General features: G+C 48.9%; 2 protein-coding genes across 3 annotated transcripts in view; both read left to right on the forward strand.

The window, feature by feature from the left end:
- The window catches only part of LOC138368005 (msx2-interacting protein-like), a 70,195-nt gene extending 57,515 nt beyond the window's left edge, over positions 1-12,680 (forward strand). The window contains exon 3 of the mRNA XM_069330296.1: positions 11,751-12,680. Within this exon, the coding sequence (XP_069186397.1) occupies positions 11,751-12,680 (930 nt within the window). The remainder of the gene's footprint in view (positions 1-11,750) is intronic.
- Positions 1-26,291, forward strand: part of LOC123770465 (uncharacterized) — a 99,290-nt gene that overhangs the window by 68,531 nt on the left and 4,468 nt on the right. For both annotated transcript variants that reach the window (XM_069330764.1, XM_069330763.1), the window contains 2 exons: positions 15,767-15,942; positions 20,078-20,281. In XM_069330764.1, coding sequence (XP_069186865.1) covers positions 15,776-15,942; positions 20,078-20,281 — 371 coding nt within the window. In that variant the 5' untranslated portion in view covers positions 15,767-15,775. The remainder of the gene's footprint in view (positions 1-15,766; positions 15,943-20,077; positions 20,282-26,291) is intronic.

Raw genomic sequence — 26,291 nt, forward strand, 5'->3', positions numbered from 1 at the left:
GTTGGTCTATTGTTGATAGAATTGTCTATTGTGTGTGTCTAATGCTGATAGACTTGTTTCTAGGCGAGTCTATTGTTGATAGACTTGTCTCTTGGTGAGTCTATTGTTGATAGACTTGTCTCTTGGTGAGTCTATTTGTGATAGACTTGTCTCTTGGTGAGTCTATTGTTGATAGACTTGTCTCTTGGTGAGTCTATTGTTGATAGACTTGTTTCTAGGTGAGTCTATTGTTGATAGACTTGTCTCTTGGTGAGTCTATTGTTGATAGACTTGTCTCTTGGTGAGTCTATTGTTGATAGACTTGTTTCTAGGTGAGTCTATTGTTGATAGACTTGTCTCTTGGTGAGTCTATTGTTGATAGACTTGTCTCTTGGTGAGTCTATTGTTGATAGACTTGTCTCTACGTGTGTCTATTGCTGATAGACTTGTCTCTACGTGTGTCTATTGCTGATAGAATTGTCTCTATTTTCATTTGAATGGTCCGAATTTGATTTAATTGACTATTACACTCTGGAGTTATATTCGTTAGCAAGTTAGAATCCATCTCCGTACATTGTCAGAAATTCCTTTTGCACGTAATAACGCCATGGTCACAATGCTCGAAAGCTCTTGCAGAGTGTGTGTGTATATACATCAAAATACATATATATACATATACAAAACATCTTAGGTCATGTCATAGAGATGGAGCGCCTGTGACAGGTAAGAGTGTCCTGTTCTGAAACCGTGTTGTCCGGGGTTATGGAGAGATTTGATTTCATGTGGTTTTTAATCATTAGACAATGGGTTAAGTGATCTTTTGGTGGGAAAGGAGTGCCAGACCAACCAGGCTGTGGTGGGTATGTGGGCCTGCGGGCTGCTCCAAGCAACAGCCTGGTGGACCAAACTCTCACAAGTCAAGCCTATCCTCGGGCCGGGCTTGGGCAGTAGAACAACTCCCAGAACCCCATCAACCAGGTATATGTGGGCCTGCGGGCCGCTCCAAGCAACAGCCTGGTGGACCAAACTCTCACAAGTCAAGCCTGGCCTCGGGCCGGGCTTGGGCAGTAGAACAACTCCCAGAACCCCATCAACCAGGTATATGTGGGCCTGCGGGCCGCTCCAAGCAACAGCCTGGTGGACCAAACTCTCACAAGTCAAGCCTGGCCTCGGGCCGGGCTTGGGCAGTAGAACAACTCCCAGAACCCCATCAACCAGGTATATGTGGGCCTGCGGGCCGCTCCAAGCAACAGCCTGGTGGACCAAACTCTCACAAGTCAAGCCTGGCCTCGGGCCGGGCTTGGGGAGTAGAAGAACTCCCAGAACCCCATCAACCAGGTATATGTGGGCCTGCGGGCCGCTCCAAGCAACAGCCTGGTGGACCAAACTCTCACAAGTCCATCAACCAGGTATGTCCCCCCTGGTGTGAACGTTCAGACTATGTCCCCTGGTGTGAACGTTCAGACTATGTCCCCCTGGTGTGAACGTTCAGACTATGTCCCCCCTGGTGTGAACGTTCAAACTATGGTCCCCCTGGTGTGAACGTTCAGACTATGGTCCCCTGGTGTGAACGTTCAGACTATGGTCCCCCTGGTGTGAACGTTCAGACTATGGTCCCCCTGGTGTGAACGTTCAGACTATGGTCCCCCTGGTGTGAACGTTCAGACTATGGTCCCCCTGGTGTGAACGTTCAGACTATGGCCCCCTGGTGTGAACGTTCAGACTATGGTCCCCTGGTGTGAACGTTCAGACTATGGTCCCCCCTGGTGTGAACGTTCAGACTATGGTCCCCTGGTGTGAACGTTCAGACTATGTCCCCTGGTGTGAACGTTCAGACTATGGTCCCCTGGTGTGAACGTTCAGACTATCTCCCCTGGTGTGAACGTTCAGACTATGTCCCCTGGTGTGAACGTTCAGACTATGGTCCCCTGGTGTGAACGTTCAGACTATGGTCCCCTGGTGTGAACGTTCAGACTATGTCCCCTGGTGTGAACGTTCAGACTATGGTCCCCTGGTGTGAACGTTCAGACTATCTCCCCTGGTGTGAACGTTCAGACTATGTCCCCTGGTGTGAACGTTCAGACTATCTCCCCTGGTGTGAACGTTCAGACTGTGTCCCCTGGTGTGAACGTTCAGACTATGGTCCCCTGGTGTGAACGTTCAGACTATGTCCCCTGGTGTGAACGTTCAGACCATGGTCCCCTGGTGTGAACGTTCAGACTATGTCCCCTGGTGTGAACGTTCAGACTATGGTCCCCTGGTGTGAACGTTCAGACTATGTCCCCTGGTGTGAACGTTCAGACTATGTCCCCTGGTGTGAACGTTCAGACTATGGTCCCCCTGGTGTGAACGTTCAGACTATGGTCCCCCTGGTGTGAACGTTCAGACTATGTCCCCTGGTGTGAACGTTCAGACTATGGTCCCCTGGTGTGAACGTTCAGACTATGTCCCCTGGTGTGAACGTTCAGACTATCTCCCCTGGTGTGAACGTTCAGACTATGGTCCCCCTGGTGTGAACGTTCAGACTATGGTCCCCCTGGTGTGAACGTTCAGACTATGGTCCCCTGGTGTGAACGTTCAGACTATGGTCCCCTGGTGTGAACGTTCAGACTATGGTCCCCTGGTGTGAACGTTCAGACTATGTCCCCTGGTGTGAACGTTCAGACTATCTCCCCCTGGTGTGAACGTTCAGACTATCTCCCCCTGGTGTGAACGTTCAGACTATGGTCCCCTGGTGTGAACGTTCAGACTATGTCCCCCTGGTGTGAACGTTCAGACTATGGTCCCCTGGTGTGAACGTTCAGACTATGTCCCCTGGTGTGAACGTTCAGACTATGGTCCCCCTGGTGTGAACGTTCAGACTATGTCCCCTGGTGTGAACGTTCAGACTATGTCCCCTGGTGTGAACGTTCAGACTATCTCCCCCTGGTGTGAACGTTCAGACTTTCTCCCCCTGGTGTGAACGTTCAGACTATGTCCCCCTGGTGTGAACGTTCAGACTATCTCCCCCTGGTGTGAACGTTCAGACTATCTCCCCCTGGTGTGAACGTTCAGACTATGTCCCCCTGGTGTGAACGTTCAGACTATCTCCCCCTGGTGTGAACGTTCAGACTATGACCCCCCTGGTGTGAACGTTCAGACTATGTCCCCCTGGTGTGAACGTTCAGACTATCTCCCCCTGGTGTGAACGTTCAGACTATCTCCCCTGGTGTGAACGTTCAGACTATGGTCCCCTGGTGTGAACGTTCAGACTATGTCCCCCTGGTGTGAACGTTCAGACTATGGTCCCCTGGTGTGAACGTTCAGACTATGTCCCCTGGTGTGAACGTTCAGACTATGGTCCCCTGGTGTGAACGTTCAGACTATGTCCCCCTGGTGTGAACGTTCAGACTATGGTCCCCTGGTGTGAACGTTCAGACTATGTCCCCCTGGTGTGAACGTTCAGACTATGTCCCCCTGGTGTGAACGTTCAGACTATGTCCCCCTGGTGTGAACGTTCAGACTATGGTCCCCTGGTGTGAATGTTCAGACTATGTCCCCCTGGTGTGAACGTTCAGACTATGTCCCCCTGGTGTGAACGTTCAGACTATCTCCCCTGGTGTGAACGTTCAGACTATGGTCCCCTGGTGTGAACGTTCAGACTATGTCCCCCTGGTGTGAACGTTCAGACTATGTCCCCCTGGTGTGAACGTTCAGACTATGTCCCCCTGGTGTGAACGTTCAGACTATCTCCCCCTGGTGTGAACGTTCAGACTATGTCCCCCCTGGTGTGAACGTTCAGACTATGTCCCCCTGGTGTGAACGTTCAGACTATCTCCCCCTGGTGTGAACGTTCAGACTATCTCCCCTGGTGTGAACGTTCAGACTATCTCCCCCTGGTGTGAACGTTCAGACTATGTCCCCCTGGTGTGAACGTTCAGACTATGTCCCCCTGGTGTGAACGTTCAGACTATGGCACAGGCAGACACTGTTTCGAATGTAAACAAGAGTCTCTTGACCCCGTACACACCACTTGATTGACGGTTGAGAGGCGGGACCCAAGAGCCGAAGCTCAACCCCCGCAGGGGAGGACGGGGTTATAGCATGTGTGAGAGAGAGAGTTGGCGCCAGCCAGCGGCTGATCAGGCTTGAACGGAAGTGGTTGTGCTACAAAGCTCTGTTGCCAACCCTTCCTGCAAAAAAATGGGGAGGTAAATATAACAGCTGCCATAAGTGCAGTTATGTACTATGCATGACAGTCAGGAAATGTACTTATTAAGCTCGGTATTGAAGCGTTCTGTCAATTCGGAGGATGGGTTGGATGTTTGTACATCCTGAGGTTGGCTAGTGGTGAAAGTTGCACCTAGTGACCCCAGAGTCAGGGGTAGGGACGGCCCCAGTGTTGGGGGGTCGGCCCTTGTGCCCTCTTTGAGAGAAAATCTGGCCTGTGATGGTCCCACTTATGAGCACATTTTCACAACTTTACATCATCGTTACGGTGTAAGCCCAACCCCAACCCAACTTAGAGTTATTTTGAGATGATTTCGGGACTTTAGTGTCCCCGCGGCCCGGTCCTCGACCAGGCCTCCACCCCCAGGAAGCAGCCCGTGACAGCTGACTAACACCCAGGTACCTATTTTACTGCTAGGTAACTAGGTACAGATGCTGCCATCTGTGGTTGATATCAACCAATTTCCTCCAAAATTGGCACCCTTACAGATAGGCTTAAGTGCAGTCAAGTGAATAAGTTTCATACAAATCGATAAACAAATAAAAAAATAATAAAAAAAATTAAAAAATAATTATAAAAAATTATTAAATAATTATAAAAAATTATTAAATAATTATAAAAAATTATTAAATAATTATAACATTTAATTATTAAATATTTTTATTACATGTTATTATGACAGTTGAGAACCATAGACAGGATTTCAGTTGACACTTGTGTTTGATATTAATTTATATTAATTTATATATTTAATATATATTAATATTTTGTATATATTTAATATACAAAATAGATTTGATTGAAATCAAAATAGTTTTCATTTATTGCATATCTTGTCACTATGCACCTTGACCAGGCTCTATGGTCCACAACCAGGCTCTATGGTCCACAACCAGGCCCCTGTGGTCCACAACCAGGCTCTGTGGTCCACAACCAGGCTCTATGGTCCACAACCAGGCTCTATGGTCCACAACCAGGCTCTGTGGTCCACAACCAGGACCCTGTGGTCCACAACCAGGACCCTGTGGTCCACAACCAGGCTCTATGGTCCACAACCAGGCTCTATGGTCCACAACCAGGCTCTATGGTCCACAACCAGGCTCTATGGTCCACAACCAGGCTCTGTGGTCCACAACCAGGCTCTGTGGTCCACAACCAGGCTCTGTGGTCCACAACCAGGCTCTGTGGTCCACAACCAGGCTCTGTGGTCCACAACCAGGCTCTGTGGTCCACAACTAGGCTCTATGGTCCACAACCAGGCCCCTGTGGTCCACAACCAGGCTCTGTGGTCCACAACCAGGCTCTGTGGTCCACAACCAGGCTCTGTGGTCCACAACCAGGCTCTGTGGTCCACACCCAGGCTCTGTGGTCCACAACCAGGCTCTGTGGTCCACAACCAGGCCCCTGTGGTCCACAACCAGGCTCTGTGGTCCACAACCAGGCTCTGTGGTCCACAACCAGGCTCTGTGGTCCACAACCAGGCTCCTGTGGTCCACAACCAGGCCCCTGTGGTCCACAACCACGCTCTGTGGTCACAACCAGGCTCCTGTGGTCCACAACCAGGCTCTATGGTCCACAACCAGGCTCTGTGGTCCACAACCAGGCTCTGTGGTCCACAACCAGGCTCTGTGGTCCACAACCAGGCCCCTGTGGTCCACAACCAGGCTCCTGTGGTCCACAACCAGGCTCTGTGGTCCACAACCAGGCTCTGTGGTCCACAACCAGGCTCCTGTAGTCAACAACCAGGCTCCTGTGGTCCACAACCAGGCTCTGTGGTCCACAACCAGGCTCTGTGGTCCACAACCAGGCCCCTGTGGTCCACAACCAGGCTCTGTGGTCCACAACCAGGACCCTGTGGTCAACAACCAGGCTCCTGTGGTCCACAACCAGGCTCTGTGGTCCACAACCAGGCCCCTGTGGTCCACAACCAGGCTCCTGTGGACCACAACCAGGCTCTGTGGTCCACAACCAGGACCCTGTGGTCCAAAACCAGGCTCTGTGGTCCACAACCAGGCTCTGTGGTCCACAACCAGGCTCTGTGGTCCACAACCAGGACCCTGTGGTCCACAACCAGGTTCTGTGGTCCACAACCAGGACCCTGTGGTCCACAACCAGGCTCTGTGGTCCACAACCAGGCACCTGTGGACCACAACCAGGCTCTGTGGTCCACAACCAGGCCCCTGTGGTCCACAACCAGGCTCTGTGGTCCACAACCAGGCACCTGTGGACCACAACCAGGCTCTGTGGTCCACAACCAGGCACCTGTGGACCACAACCAGGCTCTGTGGTCCACAACCAGGCCCCTGTGGTCCACAACCAGGCTCCTGTGGACCACAACCAGGCTCTGTGGTCCACAACCAGGCTCCTGTGGACCACAACCAGGCACCTGTGGACCACAACCAGGCTCTGTGGTCCACAACCAGGACCCTGTGGTCCACAACCAGGCTCTGTGGTCCACAACCAGGCACCTGTGGACCACAACCAGGCTCTGTGGTCCACAACCAGGCCCCTGTGGTCCACAACCAGGCTCCTGTGGACCACAACCAGGCTCTGTGGTCCACAACCAGGCTCTGTGGTCCACAACCAGGCCCCTGTGGTCCACAACCAGGCCCCTGTGGACCACAACCAGGCTCCTGTGGACCACAACCAGGCTCTGTGGTCCACAACCAGGACCCTGTGGTCCACAACCAGGCTCTGTGGTCCACAACCAGGACCCTGTGGTCCACAACCAGGCTCTGTGGTCCACAACCAGGCTCTGTGGTCCACAACCAGGCTCTGTGGTCCACAAACAGGCCCCTGTGGTCCACAACCAGGCTCTGTGGTCCACAACCAGGCTCTGTGGTCCACAACCAGGCCCCTGTGGTCCACAACCAGGCCCCTGTGGTCCACAACCAGGCCCCTGTGGTCCACAACCAGGCTCTGTGGTCCACAACCAGGACCCTGTGGACCACAACCAGGCTCTGTGGTCCACAACCAGGACCCTGTGGTCCACAACCAGGATCTGTGGTCCACAACCAGGCTCTGTGGTCCACAACCAGGCTCTGTGGTCCACAACCATGCTCTGTGGTCCACAACAAGGCCCCTGTGGTCCACAACCAGGCCCCTGTGGTCCACAACCAGGCTCTGTGGTCCACAACCAGGCTCTGTGGTCCACAACCAGGCCCCTGTGGTCCACAACAAGGCCCCTGTGGTCCACAACCAGGCTCTGTGGTCCACAACTAGGCCCCTGTGGTCCACAACCAGGCTCTGTGGTCCACAACCAGGCTCTGTGGTCCACAACCAGGCCCCTGTGGTCCACAACTAGGCTCTGTGGTCCACAACCAGGCCCCTGTGGTCCACAACCAGGCCCCTGTGGTCCACAACTAGGCTCTGTGGTCCACAACCAGGACCCTGTGGTCCACAACCAGGCTCTGTGGTCCACAACCAGGCTCTGTGGTCCACAACCAGGCTCTGTGGTCCACAACCAGGCTCTGTGGTCCACAACCAGGCTCTGTGGTCCACAACCAGGCTCTGTGGTCCACAACCAGGCTCTGTGGTCCACAACCAGGCCCCTGTGGTCCACAACTAGGCTTTGTGGTCCACAACCAGGCTCTGTGGTCCACAACCAGGCCCCTGTGGTCCACAACTAGGCCCTGTGGTCCACAACCAGGCACCTGTGGTCCACAACCAGGACCCTGTGGTCCACAACCAGGCCCCTGTGGTCCACAACCAGGCCCTGTGGTCCACAACCAGGCTCTGTGGTCCACAACCAGGCCCCTGTGGACCACAACTAGGCCCCTGTGGTCCAGAACCAGGCTCTGTGGTCCACAACCAGGCCCCTGTGGTCCACAACTAGGCCCCTGTGGTCCACAACCAGGCTCTGTGGTCCACAACCAAGCTCTGTGGTCCACAACCAGGCTCTGTGGTCCACAACCAAGCCCCTGTGGTCCACAACTAGGCCCCTGTGGTCCACAACCAGGCTCTGTGGTCCACAACCAGGCTCTGTGGTCCACAACCAGGCTCTGTGGTCCACAACCAGGCCCCTGTGGTCCACAACCAGGCTCTGTGGTCCACAACCAGGCCCCTGTGGACCACAACTAGGCCCCTGTGGTCCACAACCAGGCTCTGTGGTCCACAACCAGGCTCTGTGGTCCACAACCAGGCCCCTGTGGTCCACAACAAGGCCCCTGTGGTCCACAACCAGGCTCTGTGGTCCACAACTAGGCCCCTGTGGTCCACAACCAGGCTCTGTGGTCCACAACCAGGCTCTGTGGTCCACAACCAGGCCCCTGTGGTCCACAACTAGGCTCTGTGGTCCACAACCAGGCCCCTGTGGTCCACAACCAGGCCCCTGTGGTCCACAACTAGGCTCTGTGGTCCACAACCAGGACCCTGTGGTCCACAACCAGGCTCTGTGGTCCACAACTAGGCTCTGTGGTCCACAACCAGGCTCTGTGGTCCACAACCAGGCCCCTGTGGTCCACAACTAGGCTCTGTGGTCCACAACCAGGCTCTGTGGTCCACAACCAGGCTCTGTGGTCCAGAACCAGGCTCTGTGGTCCACAACCAGGCCCCTGTGGACCACAACTAGGCCCCTGTGGTCCACAACCAGGCTCTGTGGTCCACAACCAGGCCCCTGTGGACCACAACTAGGCCCCTGTGGTCCACAACCAGGCTCCGTGGTCCACAACCAGGCTCTGTGGTCCACAACCAGGCCCCTGTGGTCCACAACAAGGCCCCTGTGGTCCACAACCAGGCTCTGTGGTCCACAACTAGGCCCCTGTGGTCCACAACCAGGCTCTGTGGTCCACAACCAGGCTCTGTGGTCCACAACCAGGCCCCTGTGGTCCACAACTAGGCTCTGTGGTCCACAACCAGGCCCCTGTGGTCCACAACCAGGCCCCTGTGGTCCACAACTAGGCTCTGTGGTCCACAACCAGGACCCTGTGGTCCACAACCAGGCTCTGTGGTCCACAACCAGGCTCTGTGGTCCACAACCAGGCTCTGTGGTCCACAACCAGGCTCTGTGGTCCACAACCAGGCTCTGTGGTCCACAACCAGGCTCTGTGGTCCACAACCAGGCCCCTGTGGTCCACAACTAGGCTCTGTGGTCCACAACCAGGCTCTGTGGTCCACAACCAGGCTCTGTGGACCACAACCAGGCTTTGTGGTCCACAACCAGTCCCCTGTGGTCCACAACCAGGCCCCTGTGTCCACAACCAGGCTCTGTGGTCCACAACCAGGCTCTGTGGTCCACAACCAGGCTCTGTGGTCCTCAACCAGGCCCCTGTGGTCCACAACTAGGCCCTGTGGTCCACAACCAGGCTCTGTGGTCCACAACCAGGACCCTGTGGTCCACAACCAGGACCCTGTGGTCCACAACCAGGCTCTGTGGTCCACAACTAGGCCCTGTGGTCCACAACCAGGCTCTGTGGTCCACAACCAGGCTCCTGTGGTCCACAACCAGGACCCTGTGGTCCACAACCAGGCCCTGTGGTCCACAACCAGGCTCTGTGGTCCACAACCAGGCTCTGTGGTCCACAACCAGGCCCCTGTGGTCCACAACTAGGCTCTGTGGTCCACAACCAGGCCCCTGTGGTCCACAACCAGGCTCTGTGGTCCACAACCAGGACCCTGTGGTCCACAACTAGGCTCTGTGGTCCACAACCAGGCCCCTGTGGTCCACAACCAGGCCCCTGTGGTCCACAACCAGGCTCTGTGGTCCACAACCAGGCCCCTGTGGTCCACAACCAGGCCCCTGTGGTCCACAACCAGGCTCTGTGGTCCACAACCAGGCCCCTGTGGTCCACAACCAGGCCCCTGTGGTCCACAACTAGACTCTGTGGTCCACAACCAGGCTCTGTGGTCCACAACCAGGCCCCTGTGGTCCACAACCAGGCCCCTGTGGTCCACAACCAGGCCCCTGTGGTCCACAACCAGGCCCCTGTGGTCCACAACCAGGCCCCTGTGGTCCACAACCAGGCCCCTGTGGTCCACAACCAGGCCCCTGTGGTCCACAACCAGGCTCTGTGGTCCACAACCAGGCCCCTGTGGTCCAGACCCTATGCTCGCGGACTTAACCATTCAAGTGGTTGATATCAGCACTAGTCAAGGTTGTTGGGTCCTCGAAGCTGGGAGGATTTCGCAAGCTTTTCTGGGGTACTTTTGTGGGGGGAGGGGGGGTAGAGCCCCCCTCCCTAACGTGTCCCCCCAGCAACCCGTTCTCGCACTTGCCTACAGTCAATATTTGGCTTATTAATAAGTGCATATGTGGCATACTAATTTATTGTGAATATTTGAGTTTACCTGGAAATGCTGAATAGAAAACACCGACCTCACCTAACCTTTTTTAGTATGTTAAGCATCTTATTGCTTCTTAATTACAATTAGTACTTAACTTATACCTATATTGGTATTACAGTTTTATTAAATTAATAAAACAAAACTAAAATATTTAAATAAATTGTAAAGTAACTCAGGATATTGTCAAATTTTGTATAAAATCTCTATTGTTTAATAAAATTGTAAAAGAAATTCCATATATTAAAACTGGTGAACAGCTAATCAATAGGAAGAGTTTGTACATTGAAAACAAAATATAACTTAGAATATACCACATATGTACTAATGAATAAGCCAAATATTGACTATAAGCAAAAAGTCATATATGTACTGTCTCGTCCCTGAGCGGGTAGGGGGGGGGGGTGAGGAGACTTGTTTTGGCGCCAAAGTGAAGGCTGGAATTGGCGCCAAGGTGATAGAGGCAGATGAGGAGGCGTTTGGGCACGCTGGACGTGGGGGGGGGGGGTGGTGGTACTATGCAGCAAGGGGTCTATAGAGCATTCTATAGCATTACAGGGGGCTATAGAGCCCTCTATAGCATTACAGGGGGCTACAGAGCCATCTATAGCATTACAGGGAGCTACAGAGCCTTCTATAGCATTACAGAGGGGCTATGGAGCCATCTATAGCATTACAGGGAGCTATAGAGCCATCTATAGCATTACAGGGAGCTACAGAGCCATCTATAGCATTACAGGGAGCTACAGAGCCATCTATAGCATTACAGGGAGCTACAGAGCCATCTATAGCATTACAGGGAGCTACAGAGTCATCTATAGCATTACAGGGAGCTACAGAGCCTTCTATAGCATTACAGGGAGCTACAGAGCCTTCTATAGCATTACAGAGGGGCTATGGAGCCTTCTATAGCATTACAGGGAGCTACAGAGCCATCTATAGCATTACAGGGAGCTACAGAGCCATCTATAGCATTACAGGGAGATACAGAGCCATCTATAGCATTACAGGGAGCTACAGTCATCTATAGCATTACAAGGGGCTACAGAGCCTTCTATAGCATTACAGGGAGCTACAGAGCCTTCTATAGCATTACAGAGGGGCTATGGAGCCTTCTATAGCATTACAGGGAGCTACAGAGCCATCTATAGCATTACAGAGGGGCTATGGAGCCTTCTATAGCATTACAGGGAGCTACAGAGCCTTCTATAGCATTACAGAGGGGCTACAGAGCCTTCTATAGCATTACAGAGGGGCTACAGAGCCATCTATAGCATTACAGGGAGCTATAGAGCCATCTATAGCATTACAGGGGGCTATAGAGCCATCTATAGCATTACAGGGAGCTACAGAGCCATCTATAGCATTACAGGGAGCTACAGAGCCATCTATAGCATTACAGGGAGCTATAGAGCCATCTATAGCATTACAGGGGGCTATAGAGCCATCTATAGCATTACAGGGAGCTACAGAGCCATCTATAGCATTACAGGGAGTTACAGAGTCATCTATAGCATTACAGGGAGCTACAGAGCCATCTATAGCATTACAGGGGGCTACAGAGCCATCTATAGCATTACAGGGAGCTATAGAGCCATCTATAGCATTACAGGGGGCTATAGAGCCATCTATAGCATTACAGGGAGCTACAGAGCCATCTATAGCATTACAGGGGGCTACAGAGCCATCTATAGCATTACAGGGAGCTACAGAGCCATCTATAGCATTACAGGGGGCTACAGAGCCATCTATAGCATTACAGGGGGCTACAGAGCCTTCTATAGCATTACAGGGGGCTACAGAGCCATCTATAGCATTACAGGGGGCTACAGAGCCTTCTATAGCATTACAGGGGGCTACAGAGCCATCTATAGCATTACAGGGGGCTACAGAGCCTTCTATAGCATTACAGGGAGCTACAGAGCCAGATACATCATTACAGGGAGCTACAGAGCCATCTATAGCATTACAGGGAGCTACAGAGCCATCTATAGCATTACAGGGAGCTACAGAGCCATCTATAGCATTACAGAGGGGCTACAGAGCCATCTATAGCATTACAGGGAGCTACAGAGCCATCTATAGCATTACAGGGAGTTACAGAGCTATCAGAAAGGAGCTTCAGTCAGCTACGGTACATGGCGCCACATGGCTACCGTACACATTCGGGATCCAAGAGTCAATGCTCGATCCTGCAAGCACAAATAGGTGAGTACACATGGCGCCACATGGCTACCATACACATGGCGCCACATGGCTACCATACACCACATGGCTACCATACACAAGATGGTTGTCGCTGGTATGGCAGTCACGCGGACGGAAGAGTTGCCAGGTGTTGCCACCGTCTAGCCATATCATCGTTGCCAGAGATCACTTCTTGTGTGATAGTATAACCCCATATTGTGTACGAATTACCCTATTATACCCCCATATTGTGTACGAATTAACCTATAATACTCCCATATTACGCATGAATCAACCATGTACCCCCATATTACGCATGAATCAACCATGTACCCCCCATATTACGCATAAATCAACCATGTACCTCCCATATTACGCATAAATCAACCATGTACCTCCCATACTACGCATGAATCAACCATGTACCACCCATATTACGCATGAATCAACCATGTACCTCCCATATTACGCATAAATCAACCATGTACCACCCATATTACGCATAAATCAACCATGTACCACCCATATTACGCATAAATCAACCATGTACCAGCATATTATGCATGAATCAACCATTTATCACCCATAAATCAACCATGTACCACCCATATTACGCATAAATCAACCATGTACCCCCCATATTACGCATGAATCAACCATTTATCACCCATAAATCAACCATGTACCACCCATATTACGCATGAATCAACCATGTACCCCCCATATTATGCATGAATCAACCATGTACCCCCCATATTATGCATGAATCAACCATGTACCTCCCATATTACGCATGAATCAACCATTTATCACCCATAAATCAACCATGTACCACCCATATTACGCATAAATCAACCATGTACCACCCATATTACGCATAAATCAACCATGTACCCCCATATTACGCATAAATCAACCATGTACCACCCATATTACGCATAAATCAACCATGTACCCCCATATTAAGCATGAATCAACCATTTATCACCCATAAATCAACCATGTACCCCCCATATTACGCATGAATCAACCATGTACCACCCATATTGCGCATGAATCAACCATTTACCACCCATATTACGCATGAATCAACCATGTACCACCCATATTACGCATAAATCAACCATGTACCACCCATATTACGCATAAATCAACCATGTACCCCCATATTATGCATGAATCAACCATGTACCTCCCATATTACGCATGAATCAACCATTTATCACCCATAAATCAACCATGTACCCCCCATATTACGCATGAATCAACCATGTACCTCCCATATTACGCATGAATCAACCATGTACCACCCATATTGCGCATGAATCAACCATTTACCACCCATATTACGCATGAATCAACCATGTACCCCCCATATTACGCATGAATCAACCATGTACCTCCCATATTACGCATGAATCAACCATGTACCTCCCATATTACGCATGAATCAACAATGTACCTCCCATATTACGCATGAATCAACCATGTACCACCCATATTACGCATGAATCAACCATGTACCTCCCATATTACGCATAAATCAACCATTTACTACCTATATTACGCATAAATCAACCATTTACTACCTATATTACGCATAAATCAACCATGTACCACCCATATTACGCATAAATCAACCATGTACCACCCATATTACGCATGAATCAACCATGTACCTCCCATATTACGCATAAATCAACCATTTACTACCTATATTACGCATAAATCAACCATGTACCTCCCATATTACGCATAAATCAACCATGTACCACCCATATTACGCATGAATCAACCATGTACCTCCCATATTACGCATAAATCAACCATTTACAACCTATATTCTGCATGAATCAACCATGTACCTCCCATATTACGCATAAATCAACCATGTACATCCCATATTACGCATAAATCAACCATGTACATCCCATATTACGCATAAATCAACCATGTACCCCCCATATTACGCATAAATCAACCATTTACTACCTATATTACGCATAAATCAACCATGTACCACCCATATTACGCATAAATCAACCATTTACTACCTATATTACGCATAAATCAACCATGTACCACCCATATTACGCATAAATCAACCATTTACTACCTATATTACGCATAAATCAACCATGTACCTCCCATATTACGCATAAATCAACCATGTACCTCCCATATTACGCATAAATCAACCATTTACTACCTATATTACGCATGAATCAACCATGTACCTCCCATATTACGCATAAATCAAATATGTACCTCCCATATTACGCATAAATCAACCATGTACCACCCATATTACGCATAAATCAACCATTTACTACCTATATTACGCATAAATCAACCATGTACCTCCCATATTACGCATAAATCAACCATGTACCACCCATATTACGCATAAATCAACCATTTACTACCTATATTACGCATAAATCAACCATTTACTACCTATATTACGCATAAATCAACCATGTACCACCCATATTACGCATGAATCAACCATGTACCTCCCATATTACGCATGAATCAACCATGTACCCCCATATTACGCATGAATCAACCATGTACCTCCCATATTACGCATAAATCAACCATGTACCTCCCATATTACGCATGAATCAACCATGTACCCCCCATATTACGCATGAATCAACCATGTACCCCCCATATTACGCATGAATCAACCATGTACCCCCCATATTACGCATGAATCAACCATGTACCCCCATATTACGCATGAATCAACCATGTACCCCCCATATTACGCATGAATCAACCATGTACCTCCCATATTACGCATGAATCAACCATGTACCCCCATATTACGCATGAATCAACCATGTACCCCCCATATTACGCATGAATCAACCATGTACCTCCCATATTACGCATGAATCAACCATGTACCCCCCATATTACGCATGAATCAACCATTTCCACCCATATTACACATGAATCAACCATGTACCTCCCATATTACGCATGAATCAACCATGTACCTCCCATATTACGCATAAATCAACCATGTACCCCCCATATTACGCATAAATCACCATTGTTATTGGCGATGAACTAACGTCGTGTTTTTCTCCTCCATTGCAGGCGCCAGGGATGACTGCCATGATGGTCGGGGGCGGCGCTTTTGGAGGGGGGAGCCTTGGAAGGGGCGGGGGGCTCGCTTCCCCCTCTTCAAGCAGCTCCCATCACAACCTCCGGCTCCCCTCCCCTCATTCTCCCCCCTCCCCGGCCTCCAGCGAGTCCCCTACCTCCCCAGCTAGGTGGGTTTAAGCCCCATACCCCACTCTTGTTCCACAAGATGGGTATGGGGTGCATAATAAATGAACTAAACTAAAAACGGTAAGGGTTGATGATGATGGTTCGTTGCTTGGTTGATGATGGGCCTCATGATGAGCTCTTAAGTGTGAGCTCATGTGGACACTTGTTACATCAGCAACCGAATCATTTTTCTAAAGTTTGTTCTCGGTTCTGAGTGTAAGAGAACTGTATCATTTTTAAGTGTTTTGCTTGTAATTTGTCAAGAACTTAGATATACTGTATTGCAGTCATTATTTTCTTATCAAATAACCAATGAGACCAATCAAGGTATATAATTGTGGATAAAAAAGGTGCCCAATACAGGGAATGCTTTGCGTCAGTGTTCACCCTAGAGAGTGAACACTGTCCCATTAGTAGAGGCCAGTCGAGGCCACTGAGGCCAGGCCGGGCTCGGGGAGTAGAAGAACTCTTGAAACACTCTCCAGGTATGTCCCTGTGGCGCAGTGGTAACACACTCGCCCCACACTTCGCGAATGGTGACGTCTATACAGAAAATCTCTGGACCAAGGGAAAGTCCCCCTAGGTTGGAAATATGCTATAATCCTCATAGGTGACTTCAACTTGCCTAATCTAAGATGGAGAATAGCAAACAATAATATTATATCAGGAAATCTATCGAGATGTAATCAACTACAGATTAGAGAACTGCTTAGATTCTGTGACAAATTTTCACTCAACCAGCAGATATCAGAGCCAACGAAAAACAAAAATATTCCAGATCTGGTCTTTACAAGCAATGAAGATGGATTCCCGTGCGAGGGTCGGCCTAATCTTGGCGCACAGATTGAACGCTCCTGGCTGGGTTTTCTTTCCTCATCTCATCTGGAGCTCATCTTTGAACTCAACTGGCTTCTTTGGGCCAGTGTGTGCTCGCTGCAGTTACCCAGGAACTCCCAGCACCGGAGGAGGCCGGAGCCTCCCTAATGGACGCCTTCCCGAACGGGGACGGCATGGACGTTGACAGCAAGTCCCAGAGAGGAAAACGTCTGCTGGAAAATGAGTCGGCTGATGCTGCCCCAGAGCGAGATGCTAAGAGGATGTCTTCACCTTCAGAAGACCTTCCTCATGTGGTACCCCGTTCCTCGTTTGTGGTAGTCCTGATCCAGTCAGCAACAGGTCAGTGTGTGTTTGCGAATCCTCGTACCTTAAGTACAGCAATTGAGGCTTCGGTATTGTGGCCACATTGCCTGCCTGAGACCGTGTGTATCCTGGGTAGGGGTGCAGCACTGAAGCTACACATCAGAAAGGAGGGTCTATCGCACGTCCGAGTATCCGACATTATTAAGTTGGGGACTGGCCTGTCAGGTGCCAACAGGTATTGTCACAAGAGGAGTCTTGGGCCCGGTATGGGAAGATTGGCCCAGTTGACCCGAGTGTTGAAGAGGATGACATCCAGGCCGCTCTGCAGGTGTTAGGGGGGTGCATCAGCGGAATTATTGGAAGTTGCCAGGATTCGCGGAGCAGTAAGGCCGACATCCATGGTCCGTGTAAAGTTCGATGGGCCCCTCCCTGACCGGGTGGCACTACTCAGGACCTCGTATCAGGTTCAGCCCTACAACTTCCCTGTGTTATGATGCTATGCTTGTCATCTATTGGGCCACAGTCGCCTCACCTGCCGTAATGCAGCACGCTGTGCAAACTGTGGCAAAACAACCCATACAGAAAGAGATAACAGTGGGTGCTCTGCTGCCCCTCGCTGCCTTTTATGCCATGGCCATCACAAAGTTACGTCCAAGAGTTCCCCGGTATATCTTGAGGCCCTCCAGTTGGACATCGAACATAAAACAGCGGGGACCCCTCGACATGAACTGTTCTAGAGGTTGCGAGCCCTCAATCAGCCTATCGCTCCTTCTTGCCTTCAAGTTACCCCCAGGTTGGGCCTCTTCACAAGTAGGATCTAGCAGACCCTCTTGCCTATCCCAGTCACATGCCTCATACACCCAGGTTGCTAATCGATTTTCCCTCCTGGGTCGCCTCGACATGGAAGAAAACTCATCCACGGATACAGACATGGACGCTCAGTCTCGGCTGGAGCCTGACACTTGTCACCCTCCTGCCTCTCCCCAGAGAAGCCAACACCGGCCTCACTGACACACCCATCGATCAGGAGGTTCTGCTCCATCAGATAGCCCTGATGGTCTTCTGGTCCCCCAGGCACTTTCCCAGGGGATTGTGACACTGGTGGAACATGAAGCCCAGAGTGAAGCTCCCACCAGTCAGAGGCGCCGTCAAGAGAGTTAGCAAGCCGATCACTGCTTCCGTCAGGCAGAGAGAAGCATTGCTCAACAGCCTTTGGACTGGCTGTCATTGATACCACACATTTTACTTACTATGTATGAGGGTTTTATGGCTTTTTCTGGTGGTTCCTCCTTTGGATATGTCCGTGCACAGGTGGTCATAAAGTTAGCTGTTGTATTTCAGGGATAATGGCACTGTGGTATGGTATATGGGGGTTAGTGGAGTTGTCTCCACAACCCACCCTGTCATACATGGTGGTCCCCCAGGGAGCAATTCTCAGCCTGCTATTATTCTCTTTTCTTCTGTCTGATCTCCCAGTATTTCGGGGAGGTCCAGGTTTTAGCCTATACCAATGATGTAACCCTCGTGGCGGATGGTGCCACTCCTGCAGGCACAAGGCTCCCTGCAAAACGCTGTGACTCTGTACTTTGCAATTGTGCTGGGGAAGGGGCTCTCCATTAACCCTGTGAAAAGTTGCGTCATGAGCTTCACCTGGAACCGCTTGCCAGACCAGCAGGTCTGGCAAGCGCTGGTTTCTGTGGACTTTTCCAAGCCTCCTCGTCGGAAGAGGGAATTAGAGGGTCTGGCCCCTTTAATTTTTGCAGACCTACGAGCCTCCTCATACCCTGGATACTTGGAGGTTTACACGGATGGGTCCCGCAAAGATCAGCCACCATCCACTTCTGTGGCAGCATCCTTTGCTCCTTTTTCCTTCTGTCAGAGGTGGAAACTCTCCCCCTGCTCATTCGTGCCTGGCCGGGAAACTGTTTGCAATCTTACTAGCCTTACGACTCTTACGACAGGTTTCAGGGCCCTCTGCGGTCGTTTTCTGCATAGACTAAGTTACAGCCCTACATCTGATATCGTCTCGGCGTCCACGAGTCCATCGTCATACTGTATCACAGATCCGTGGAGAACTGCTGTCATACTCTGGTACTCCGAGTTGGTTGATCTATCTCTAATGGGTTCCATCACATGTCGGTATTAATGGCAATGAGGTGGCCGATGCAGCAGCAGGGATGGCGCATGCTCTCCATGACTCTACATAAGTGCCTCTGGACCTTTTCGAAATTCTCCCGCAACTCCAGGCGGCTTGCCTTGCGAGTTGGGAAGCAGTGATGACGCCATCACTCAGGTCCTCCTCTCTGGCGGGTCTCCGGGAAGGCTCTTCCCGGCGTCCATGGACTCGTCATCATTCTCGACTCCTCGACACTGCCATCATTCGTCTCCGGATTGGGCACACCTGCCTAGCAGCACATCTCAATTGTCTATCACCCCAGAACTAAATTTCCTCTCATACCAGGAACGGTTAAGGGCTACAGGGTTAAACTGTAAACCAGACATGACAGGGCTAATCTCATCGAGACCTTTAAAATACAGTACTGAACAAGTTAGAGGATATTTAAACCAAATCATATAAAAATGATCAAATGTAATGCATATAAGGGGCAACAGCTTCAAACTCAACAAGCCACAGTTTACTGTGAAGCAGTAAACAAGATGCTTTTTCTCCCATATGGGTTTTAACCCATGGAACTGCCTACCTGCCAAAGTCATAAATTCCACAACATTACTTAAGTTTAAAATCCAGATAAATAAAAATCTTCAGGTGATGGTATGCAGTATAAATCTTGCAGGGACATATGACAAGCAGCTGGCTTCCTGTCCCCATCATGGCCACTAGAAAGATACTGGCTCTCAGATAAATTATATTTCTCAGATCAGGTCAATTTTTTGCTAGTTACATTTTTACTGTCATACATTTAAGTACTGTAGCTGTTACCATCATAGGCCTACAGCTAATTGACTTTTCTCATTAACACGTGTGGTTTTTTACAGCCCTGGCCGCTCTGGGGGAAATAAGGCCTGTGGTGTGTGCGGGGATGTGGCCAAGTCCATGCACTTTGGCGGTTTATCTTGTGATTCTTGCAAGGCCTTCTTCCGGCGCTCGGTGCAGAACAATGCCCACAAGGGGTTCACCTGCCCATACGAGAAGAAGTGTGTGATAGCTGTGTCATCCAGAAAGGCGTGCCAGTACTGTAGGTAAGGTTTGTCTTTTACATACTGTTCAAAGAAATGGGTTTGTATAATACAGTACTTTTAAGGATTATTTGCACAATGCTCCCATCTGTGTACAGTAATATAGTTTAGTGTTAATGTTCCAACGGTATATAATTTGCATATATAAAATGTAATTTTACATGGCACTGCAGCTTAAAAAGAGAGCACATTTTCCTGTAGTGGATGTAATGATAGTGCAGTTCTGTCGAATTACTCATATTCAGTCATTTATCATTATGAAAGTGAACGAAGTGGTATACTTTTGGGATTAAGGAATTATTACCTGCATAGTCAAGACAATCGGAGGTCTGAATCGTTAACAGAGAAGAAGGTTATCTTGAGGTTATCTTGAGATGATTTCGGGGCTTTTTAGTGTCCCCGCGGCCCGGTCCTCGACCAGGCCTCCACCCCCAGGAAGCAGCCCGTGACAGCTGACTAACACCCAGGTACCTATTTTACTGCTAGGTAAGAGGGGCATAGGGTGAAAGAAACTCTGCCCATTGTTTCTCGCCGGCGCCTGGGATCGAACCCAGGACCACAGGATCACAAGTCCAGCGTGCTGTCCGCTCGGCCGACCGGCTCCCTCTAAGGGCAAAAGGTAGGGCAACATTCCAGCTAGTTCTCTCGCTTTACCACACCATAGAAAATGCAGCTCTTTTAAACCTAACCCAAAATCTATGAACCCAAGTAACCCACCTATTAAGTCACATTTTGAAAGGACTGCCGTTTACGTTAAAAATACAATGCAATCCACAAACACACAGAAATCACAAGAACGTGATATATCAAATCAAGCACGGAACATCCCGTGCGTAGGTTCGAATCCTCATCAGGGCCCTTGTAGATTTGTTTGTTTACAATGCAATTGTTCTCCGGGTACTGTATACACAATCTTATCTTGAGATCTTGAGATGGTTTGGGGGCTTAGCGTCCCTGTGGCCCGGTCCTCGACTAGGCCTCCTTTTTGCTACACAACTCCCAGGAAGCAGCCCATAGCAGATGTCTAACTCCCAGGTGCCTATTTACTGCTAGGTAACAGGGGCATCAGGGTGAAAGAAACACTGCCTATTTGTTTCCGCCTCCACTGTGGATCGAACCCGGAATCTCAGGACTACGAATCCGAAGCGCTGTCCACTCAGCTGTCAGGCCCCCAGACAAGAGAACAGATTAACCACAGAGTTTATATATCTTCATTTTAGATTATCAAGTCAATACTTACTGTATTGTGGTTTTTTTTTAAAGAAAGACCAAATTAAACATCTCTCATTATAGATCTCATTGTTGAGTCCAGTTCAGTACTGTATTAAGACAAAAATTATTAAGCATATTACTCCTGTCCTTTTTTTTTAAATAATCTAAGGCTAGAATTAATTATTAATTGATTACAGCACATCTTAATAATCTCAAGGAAAAGCTGGAGAAAGATACAGACATTACTGTAAAGTGCATACTGTCCAATGAATAGATTTTTGGGTGTAAATTTTTTGTCAATTCCCATTGTTAGGGAGAGGAAGCCTGTACCTAAGCTTATCAAGGTCCCCTTAGGTCATCTACTAACCCTCTCCAGGATGCTACCCACAACAGTTGCCAAACTCCCTGGGTACCTATTTACTGCTAAGTTAACAGAGGCATCAGATGAAGAAAATGTGTCCAGCTATTTCTGTACCGCACAGGGATCAAGCCCAGGATCCTCGTTAGTGAGTCAAGAGCGTAGACCACTGTACCCGCCCCCCCAGTTGTACTCATGTATTACTCATCAGTACTGTATTACAGAACTGATGCAGGCGATGAGTCACAATAATGCGGCTAAAGTATGTTGACCAGACCACACACTAGAAGGTGAAGGGACAACGACGTTTTGGTCCGTCCTGAACCATTCTCAAGTCGATTGTCTTGAGAATGGTCCAGGACAGACCGAAACGTCGTCGTCCCTTCACCTTCTAGTGTGTGGTCTGGTCAACAGAACCGATGACATTGAAGTGGAGATCGTTAGTATTTCTGAACTAATATCCCTATATGTTACAGTGGTGCCTCCAGAATCAGGACTATTCATGCACAGTACCTGTACATTGTTCTAGACCCGATCCAAATTTACTGATACTGTGCTGTACACACATTTGAATTTTGGGTTACTTAACTTTTTGGCAATTTCTTATAGCTAATTATAGAACACATCTTTGTACATGAACTTTTTTGTACTTAGTACTTTTAGCCCATCATGGCCGAGTCGGTTTAAGGCGGGTGTCTGGGAATCACCGGAACGCTGGTTCAAGTCCCTCCATTGCCTCAAAATGATTTTTTTTTTTACAGCTTTGTACATTTTTTAAGCATACACATAATATATGTATGTATATATACAGTGATTTTCTAGTATAATAATACAAATGGTGTACAGTATTTACCTACCTAATACTTTAGTCACCAATCTTGTGAATGAAAATAATAAATTCTAGTACAGGTACAGTGCTGCCTTTTTTGTGTGTGTCACCAACCCAAAATGCGCCAGAAGCTGGATTGTGCACATGGACTGCTTTTTAACGTGCCCAAGTACCTGTACACAGTTTGAATGGCTCAGTAAATTGTTATGTGATTGAATGTTATACATTCTCAAATCAAATAAAGACTATCTTCTCCCTATCAACAGGCCCAGCAGGGATAATAAATTTTATGCGCAGTGCCCAAGTGGGAGATGACTCGAGAGAAGTGAAGCAGGTAGAGAAAAAACCTGCCACCCCCCTTGAGCAAATCCAATATATATGGAGGAATGAGGGGAATGTAAACCTGGTAACCCTGCCCCCACCAGCACACCCTCTGCTGAAATCTGGGGATATGTGTTATGCAGCTCCTCAACACCCCAGCCGATGGAGGTCAAGCCAGGAAGCAGGAAGAGAGTGGCAAACATCCAGAGACCTTAATGCCTTGATAGTAAGGTAAGTATGCACAAGGGAGCCACAGCATTCTGGGCTACATGGAGCATACCCTGGCAACCAAGAGGCTGTGGGGCAGAGGCCCTACAGCCGTTGCCACAAAGGCCGAGTTAAAAAGCCACCACCACAGGGCACAGCCTCACTGCAGCCAGTACGAGGACAGAAGAACACGGCCACTGACAACCAGCATACAAAGGCAGAAGCTCGCAGCAGCTAATTAGGGCAGGAATGATAGCTGCAACTGCAAACTGCAGAGTTGTGTATGTAATCAGATTGGGAAGCCATAATGTGATTGAGAACGTAAACAAAAAATTAATCACAAGGATTAGGGAAACTAGCCTCATGGGAAGTGTTTCGGCCAAGAAAATACCTGCACTCTGACTGAGAAGGCACATGAAGCCACAGATACTGTAGCATAATATGCAACCTTGCATATCAGAAAAATCTGATATGCAACCCAAGTGCACCTGTAACAAAAGTACAGAACCCCAACATGCACAAGGAGCAGGCTCCAGATACATTTGCAACACAAGCACACTGATAACTACTGTACTACACTCCCAATCAAAAAGCCCCACAGTGGAAATGAAGTCCTGCCGTGGATGAAAAAAAACAAAAGTACAGTATCATATGCATCCCAGAAGTGGGAGACTTAAGAGGAGTCAACTTGTAAAGGATTAACCTGGGTTACCTTAACCTTGAGGTTACTTTGAGATGATTTTGAGACTTAGCGTCCCCGCAGCCTAGTCCTTGACCAGGCCTCCTCGTTGCTGGACTGGTCAACCAGGCTGTTGGACGTGGCTGCTTGCAGCCTGACGTATGAGTCACATCCTGGATGATCAGGTATCCTTTGGAGGTGTTTATCAAGTTCTCTCTCTTGAACACTGTGAGGGGTCAGCCAGTTATGCCCCTTATGTGTAGTGGAAGCGTGTTGAACAGTCTCCAGCCTCTGATGTTGATAGTTCTCTCTTGAACACTGTGAGGGGTCGGCCAATTATGCCCCTTATGTGTAGTGGAAGCATGTTGAACAGTCTCCAGCCTCTGATGTTGATAGTTCTCTCTTGAACACTGTGAGGGGTCGGCCAATTATGCCCCTTATGTGTAGTGGAAGCATGTTGAAGTCTCAGGCCTCTGAGGTTGATAGAGTTCTCTCTCAGAATACCTGTTGCACCTCTGCTTTTCAACGGGGGTATTCTGCACATCCTGCCATGCCTCTGCATTCAGGTGTTGTTATTTCTGTGTGCAGGTTTGGGACCAAGCCCTCTTAATATTTTCCACGTGTAAATTATTATGTATCTCTACTTGAACTCCTCAGAGCCAATATCTATGATGGGACAAAGGCAATGTAAACTGACTATCAAGCAAGGTAACATGAGCCCACAGGCAAAGTAAATTGCAAAGTGAGGGCACATGCAAATTGAGTAAAATAAAACATATTTATGAAGGATAAAGGAACATAATTAAAGACGGATAAATGAAACAATACCAAAGCAGTAGACCCTGGAGGAACAAGCATTCCGGAGATAGCCAACTGAGAGTATGAGGCAGAGGATGGCCCCGTTCGCAGCGCGTTTCAGTTACAGTGAGCAGGAGAGTGAGAAGGTAGGCTGGCTGTGACCCTGGATGACCTGGGCTACCATCTGGTGGCAGTTTGATGTATACCTATTAATACCTGTCGATGATTCCGAGGATCAGTGTCTCCGGAGCCCAGTCGCTGTCGAGACCTCATGGTTGGTGGTCTTGTCAGTCAGGCTCTTTGATGCGGGTGCTCACAGCCTGACACATGAGTCATAGCATCATGTATTTATCCCCACAGTAATAATAATATCCTTGTTTACCTCAGATCACCCAATTTCCTTGAAGCGGTTGCTTGTTTTATTGCGTCTATTCTATCCAGTGTTTTTTCACGGTTTAGGATTGATCTTTGATCAGAAAACATATATGGCACAAATAGACATTACAAACCTCAGTTATTGTGACCATCTAAAAGCACTTGAAATGTACTTTGTGAAAAGGAGACAAAAGAGGTATCACATAATATAGTATATATATGTGAAAATACTGGTGGACTTTCTCCAGTAATACGCACTAATACGCACACAAAATTAACAACATACTAGAGTTAAAGACATGGGAGGATGTGCAGTGAGGAGCAGAGATGCCAGAGATAAAATGGTGAATACTGTTTGAACATCAGAGGTCCTCAGGTCTTTAATATCCTCCAAACAAATATAAGAAATATTGCTGGAATAAAAGTGGACATGTGTTAAAAACAACTGGGTAAGATCCTACAGGAAGTGCCGGATCAGCTAGGTTGTAATGGATATGTGGGCCAGCGGGCCACTCCAAGCAACAGCCTTCTGTATCAAGTTATAAGACGAGCCTGGCCTCAGGGTGGGCTTGGCCAGTATCTGCCCCAGGTATTCTCCTGGCACTCCTGGCACTCCTGGTATGCTCCAAGTATATCCCTCTCACTTCGTAGAGAGATTCTGTTTTTTTGGTTTTCTGGTAGATGAGGGCGAGTCTTAAAGCATAGTGAAAATTCTTAAGGCTTGGCAGTTTAGCCTTAAGCTCATGAAACTATGGAGGAGACCCGACTCCCATACAACTATGGTATTATAATCCATAAAGTTGCAGTACACTAAAAAAAACTATGAGGAATCTCAAAATTCAAACAGTGTGTTTGAGCCCTTCTCTCGATTTGCCACACTATAAAAAGTGGAACCGTTCTGCCTAATTAGAAACGTATGAAACCCAAGCAACACACCAAACCTTTTATGGCCAGTGCATAGAAAATGTCAATACCTTGAATGACCTGACCAACACCATCAACTAGTGCTTCAGCAACATTTCGCAAAAAGTATCCTGTTCACCGAGCCGGTCGGCTGAGTGGACAGCATGCTGGACTTGTGATCCTGTGGTCCCGGGTTCGATCCTGGGCGCTGGCGAGAAACAATGGGCAGAGTTTCTTTCACCCTATGCCCCTGTTACCTAGCAGTAAAATAGGTACCTGGGTGTTAGTCAGCTGTCACGGGCTGCTTCCTGGGGGTGGAGGCCTGGTCGAG

The sequence above is a fragment of the Procambarus clarkii genome, chromosome 24 (assembly GCF_040958095.1).
Source record: "Procambarus clarkii isolate CNS0578487 chromosome 24, FALCON_Pclarkii_2.0, whole genome shotgun sequence".
Taxonomy (NCBI): domain Eukaryota; kingdom Metazoa; phylum Arthropoda; class Malacostraca; order Decapoda; family Cambaridae; genus Procambarus; species Procambarus clarkii.